Below are 6,285 nucleotides of genomic sequence, written 5' to 3'. Positions count from 1 at the left end.
CGACGGGGCGGTGCAGCCGGCTTCTGAGCTGCTGGCCTTCGAGCGATTCCGGGAGGCGAGTGCGCAGCCCCTCGCCTACGGCTACGGCCACGGCCCGCGCGGCCTGCGGGAGCTGCGGGCGCGAGAGTTCGGGCGCCTGGCAGGTGAGGCCGCGGGGCACCTGCGCGGGGCTGGCGGGCGGCGGGGGCGGGGGGGGGGGGCACGCGGCTTCTAAGGCGTTTTCTTGCTCCAGGTGGCAGCGCGTGGCCTAGTTTGGGGCGCATTTTGAATGGAAAGATTTGGAGGGACGTGCCCATGCGTCTGCTGCGTGGACACGGCTCCCTGAGGTCCCATCTGCAGCCCCGGGACTTCTTGCTGCTCTTGCTCCTTAGACTTTCCAGGGGTATCGGGCCAACCTAGACCCTTTCCACCGGTCCCCACCCTCCGCGAACAGGGCTCAGGGTTCTGCCGTCGAGGCTGCCGACTCTAAAGGTCCAGCTGGAAGCGGGGCTGCAAAACGCAGGAATGTCCAGTGGCCGCGGCTGTCGGATGCTCCCCGGGGCAGCGGAGCGCCGCGTGGGCGGTCAGGGCGCCTGGAAGACCGAGGCTGAGGCCGCTGGGCAGGGTCCCCCGCCCCAAAGCTGCGTTCCTGTCCGCTGAGATAGCTCACAGGCAGCTTTTATTTTCGAAACCTCCTTTTTCTCATTTTTGAACAACGCCTCTGCCCCCCAGCTCGCTGCGGGGCTGGAAGAATTAGCAAACTGTAAACTTTGAGCGCTGGGTACAAGGCGAGGCTGGAAATCGGACACGAGGTCGGGGTGCCTTTGAGTTCAGAAAGGTGGAACAGGTTGGGTAAGTGTGAAATCAACCCTGAGCCAGCCCTGCGGCGGTTCCCAGCGCGTTACTGCAAGGCGGGCGCCCCCGCCTCGTCCCGCCCTGCAGGGTAGGACTCACCCTTTTGCTAGAGACCTTTGAGGGGCTTCCTGGAGCCCTGAGCAGGGCTGGTCCTCAGGTTCAGGTTCAGTGGCAGGTCGTGGTGCCGGCACCCGGATTTGGGGTGTACTTGGTGCTTTGGTGAACATTTGGTGACTGCGCCTCCCTGTGGTAGGACACCAATCACGATTTACATTTCATTAATCGGGTAGCTGATTCCAGCTCTTTGGGTTATTTGCTGAGGTTTCAGTTAGTGACTCTTTTTTCCCCGTTGGGGGCTTTGAGGGGTGTGGCTTGCTTTTTGCGTGTCCCAGTCTGTAGTTAAGAGGGGAGGCTCGGGCGGAAGGCGGGCCTTCTGCTCCACTCCCCATTGAGAGCTGCACATTCACCTGCGGGAGACAGACAGCCCTTGTCCCTCTGCTTCCACCTTCTATCCCTGAGCGTTTTTATTCTAGAAATCTCCTACCCACTGAAATGGACTGGTACACTGAACACCCACAGGTGCGGAGGGAGGGAGGGAGGGAGGTTTGAAGCAAGTCCCAAAGGCTGTAGCAATTCAGTCAGTAATTATTTTAGCACCTCAATCCCCCCAGCTCTGACCCAACCCCTCCCCCGACCTCTCCCCCAAAGTAGAGCTGTGTTCTCTGGGCACCTCCTTGTTTCACTCTTGTCCTTTAAGGAACAGCACCTCCCCCTTCAAATTCATAATTTGGATGTGACAGCCAGGATTTCAGGCTGGGCTTCAGAGCCCCTTTAACATCTACTGCACACATGCTCCTACCCTTACTGTGGGGTTACCTCTGGATAAACCCATCACAAATTGAAAATATCGTAAGTGGAAAATGCATTGAATACACCTACCGAGCGCCATAGCTTAGCCTAGCCTACCTTGAATGTGCTCAGAACACTTGCATTAACCCACAGTTGGGCATCAGTTGTTCACCCTCGCGATGGCATGGCTGTCTGGGAGGCATGGCTCGCTACCACTGTTGAGTATCACTAGAGAAGATTGTACTGCATATCAATAGACCAGGAGGAGATCAAAATTCAAAGTATGGTTTCTGCTGAATGTGTATCGCTTTCATGCCATCATAAAGTAAAAAACAATTGTTAAGTCAAATCATCATAAGTTGGGGACTATCTGCACTTGTGGTAGCGTTGTGTGCATCCTGACGTATTTATCTATTTATCTACTTAGTGCACGTTCCCAGCATTTTCTCTACATTATGATTGAAGTAGGCTTTTGTGGACTAAACTCACCCCTCGCACCACTAGGAGTTTTGGAACATTTCCATTCCCCTTCACCCCCTCATAGGGCTGAGGAAAATCAAACAAACAAAACAAGCCAAAGTAATATAACGTTTACGTCCTCTTCCTTCCCCATCACCCCATAGATTTTCTGCAGGCTTGAGAATTGGTCTGGTTAAGTGGAGTTCTGGATAATTAAATGCTTAACCTTCAAGTCTGAAATATTTTGCCTAATCAATAGGATGGGAATTTCTTTGTCTTGGTGAAGGGAGCATATTCAATATGCAGACATAGTTCAAGTGGTTCTTGAAGCTTCAGGGTGCTGATGGCCACAATTGATGGAACTGACAGCTGAAGGAGCATGACCCAGAAGAGACACTGGAATTTCCTTTCTTGAAGGCCTAATGCCAGTTGGTTTGGGGTAATTTGCCTTCTTCTAAGAACAGCTGAACCCTGTGGCATGTGTGCCAGGCACTGGACTGGGCCCTGTCATACACCAACTTATTTAACTTTCATCCCATTTGCAGATGAAGGAGTAGGGACCCAGAATGGCTAGCAGGATTCGATGAAGGTTGGTTGACTTGGATTCTGCACTGTTAGCCACTGTGTTGGCTGACCTCCTAAGAGCAGATCTCTAGCTGATTTAGATCTCTAGTTAGTTTTGCAACATGAGGTTCTGGACCAAAGGCCAGTGCGGCCTTCTCCCAAATGGCTTCCTGGCCCTGCAGAAGTCTGTGGGCAAAGTGGTGCTGCCTCAGCAGCCCCTCAGGGTTTACATGTGTCCCGGGCTTCACACGAGCATCTTCCCCGATGCCTGGGTGGATGAAAGCCTTTCTTTTGGTGTGTAATTTTGAGTAACTGAATCTTCAGTTAAAGAGAATGTTACTTTAACAATAATTTTCTGGACTAGATAATACATTTACATGATAACAACATGCAATAAACTAGGACTAAAAGGAAATGTAATTAACCAGATAAAGGCCATCTATAAACAAATAAGCAGAGCTAACATCATACTTAATGGTGAAAAACTGAAAGCTTTACCCCTAAGGTCAGGAACGAGACAAGGATGTCTGTTCTCACCACTTGTATTCAACATTGCACCAGAGGTTCTAGCCAGGATAGTTAGGCAAGAAAATGAATGGATCTATTTACATTGTATATTCTTGAAAATGTGTTTCAGAGTTTGTTCCGCATCAGTACTTTTAAAGTACTAGATGGGTGTACAATAATCCTTTATTTTAAATACATGGTGATGAACATTTAAGTCATTTTTGATCTTTGTCTATAGCAGACAGTGCTGCATTGACAAAGATCAGAACGGAATATCCTCATAGACAGCCCATTTCATAAAAGCACGGTTATTTATAAGATAGAATAATTGATAGGTCAGAGAGTTTGCATTTTAAAGTATTACCAATATTGCCAAATTTCTGTCCATAAAGAAGTTGTACCATCCTAGCTGGTTTGCTCAGTGGATAGAGCTGTTGGCCTGTGGACTGAAGGGTCCTGGGTTCGATTCTGATCCAGGGCATATGCCTGGGTTGTGGGCTCAATCTCCAGTAGGGGGCGTGCAGGAGGCAGCCGATAGATGATTCTCTCTCATCATTGATGTTTCCATCTCTCTCTCTCCCTCTCTCTTCCTGCCTGAAATCAATAAAAATATATTTTTTAAAAAAGAAGTTGTACCAATTTGCCTTCCTACCAGCCATGTACCAGCTGGCCTGTTTTCCCACACCTTCACCCATGCAGTGAGTTATCCAACCTTTTGATCTTGACCATCTGATGGTGAACCTCTAAATTTGCCTTCTCTGTTTGTGAGAGGCCGGAAAGATCATGTAAATTACTACTGTTCTCTGACGCGCTGGAAGCTTTAGAGCAGTGGTTCTCAACCTGTGGGTCGCGACCCCTTTGGCGGTTGAACGACCCTTTCACCTAAGACCATCCTGCATATCAGATATTTACATTATGATTCATAACAGTAGCAACATTACAGGTCTGAAGTAGCAACGAAAATAATTTTATGGTTGGGTCACAACATGAGGAACTGTATTTAAAGGGCCAGGAGGTTGAGAACCACTGCTTTAGAGAGATGTAGAATTCACTAGGGAAAGCAGAATCAGGTCTCCAGGCCGGGGAAGCTGCACAGAAACTCGGAAGAGGGTGTGAGTCAGAAGGCGAACTAACATTAGGGTCATTAACCAGAGCCACCTGTTGGGCTCCTCCTTTGTGTGAGAAACTCCCAGGTTCCTAAGAGCTGGTTAGTCAGGAAGACGTCAGGACTCATTAACTATTGAAAGTGCAGTTCTTCCATTGCTCACGTCTGCACTTGGATTTAGAAGCACATCGAGAGGCTGGAAGAGAGAGTGGCCTGATGTTACGCCCAAACGAATGCCATGGGCACTGCTCACGCTCACACAAACCAGATCTAGGTGCAAAGAGTGGAAAACCTCTGAAAAATAACCACAGCTTTATTCTGTGCTTTCTCTCAGGAACTGTCTACCTTGACCATGCAGGAGCCACGCTGTTCCCCGAGAGCCAGCTCAGGAGCTTCACTCGTGATCTCCTGGAGAATGTTTACGGTAAAGAAGAACACACCATCACTGATTCTTGCATTGGGCGTTAGCCAACTACATTCAGTGGAGGGGTCTCTGCTTAATAAATGTTGGGTTAATAGACTGTGACCGAGCTGGGACCCAGAGCTGAATAAGCAGGCAAACACATGTCATTCCTTACAACACACGTGCTGCCAGGATGGGGTAACTGGCTCAGGGGCATGTGTGTTACTCCCAGAGGAAAGGCACAGGGACACAAGGTGCTGTATTTGGTGGTGGGATGGCCCCTGGGACTGGCACTGTACATAGAGAGGGACAACAGGGGGAATATGCATGCATTCACTCACTCCATAAATATTTGTCAGCCACTCTGGTGTCGGGGGCATGGTGCAAATGGGCACAAAGTAACCAGTCCCTGCCTTCACGGACTCTGGTCTAGTTAGGGCTAGACCTCAAGACAGTGATTCCCAAGTAAATGTAAATTACCAACGGTGTGAAGGGCTGTGAACCGAAGGCCTCTGGGCCATGGGGTCTGGAACTGCAGAGTGACAGCAGGTGGGCAGTGTGAGCAGCAGGGAAATTTCCTCAGGAGTGGGCTCGATGCTGGAGGATGAGCAGGAATTCCCTCGGAAGAGTCAGGAGAAGGGCAAAGGGAACAAATGAGCCAGGACCCTGCTGTGGTTTCAGGAACCAGCCCAGGAACTCAGAGGGAGGCATGAATGGAAAGGTAGGTAGGTACCTTATAGGTGCTCTGTAGAGTTTGAACTTTATTCTAGAAATGATGGCCAGTCACTGAAAGCATTAATTAGCAGCACAATGTGATCAGGAGATAACTTTGGAAAGCGATGTTGAAATAGCAGCAGTAGCAGGTGTAACCATGGTAATGATAATAACAATAAATGATAATAATAACCTGTACTGAGCACTCATTGTGCTTCAGGTACTGTTCCAAATGCTTCATCTGTACTATCTCTCCATTCTCAGGGCAAGCTCAGGTACAGGTTCTGTTCTCTCCTGCTGTTCAAGGGAGGAAACTGCCTGGGGAGGCAGGTCATTACTCTGAGGCCACATTGTCAGGAAGCGCTGGGGCTGGGGGCAGTCGGGGCAGTCGGGGCAGCTGAGTTTCTAGGCAGCTTGGCTCCCTGGAGTTAATGAACAGAACTGGGCTGGCCACCTGTTGGGAAACTTGTAGAAGAGGTTCTCGTATTGGCTGACTTCCAGTTCCAGAGGCTCTTCCTAGATCCTGTCGTGTTTGTTTTACTTGCTTTGTTTGTTTAGCAGGTTTAAAAAATTTTTTTTATTGATTTCAGAGAGGAAGGGAGAGGAAGAGAAAGAGAGAAACATCAATGATGAGAGAGAATCATTGATTGCCTGCCTCTTGCATGCCTCACGATGGGGATCTAGCCCACAACCTGGGCATGTGCCCTGACCGAGAATTGAACTATGACCTCCTAGTTCATAGGTCTACGCTCATCCACTGAGCCATGCCGACTGGGCCAGATTTCTTGAGTTATATTTTATATCCATAAAATTCACATATTTCAAGTGTACAATTCAATGATTTTTAGTC

The 6,285-nt window shown here is 49.2% G+C and overlaps 1 protein-coding gene across 1 annotated transcript in view; it reads left to right on the top strand.

The window, feature by feature from the left end:
* MOCOS (molybdenum cofactor sulfurase) overlaps positions 1-6,285 on the top strand; it is a 44,289-nt gene that overhangs the window by 540 nt on the left and 37,464 nt on the right. The window contains 2 exon segments of the mRNA XM_014452570.2: positions 17-143; positions 4,653-4,742. Coding sequence (XP_014308056.2) covers positions 17-143; positions 4,653-4,742 — 217 coding nt within the window.

Source organism: Myotis lucifugus, unplaced genomic scaffold (genome assembly GCF_000147115.1).
Source record: "Myotis lucifugus unplaced genomic scaffold, Myoluc2.0 scaffold_16, whole genome shotgun sequence".
In the NCBI taxonomy this organism is placed as follows: domain Eukaryota; kingdom Metazoa; phylum Chordata; class Mammalia; order Chiroptera; family Vespertilionidae; genus Myotis; species Myotis lucifugus.
This window is presented reverse-complemented; position numbering and strand designations above follow the sequence as displayed.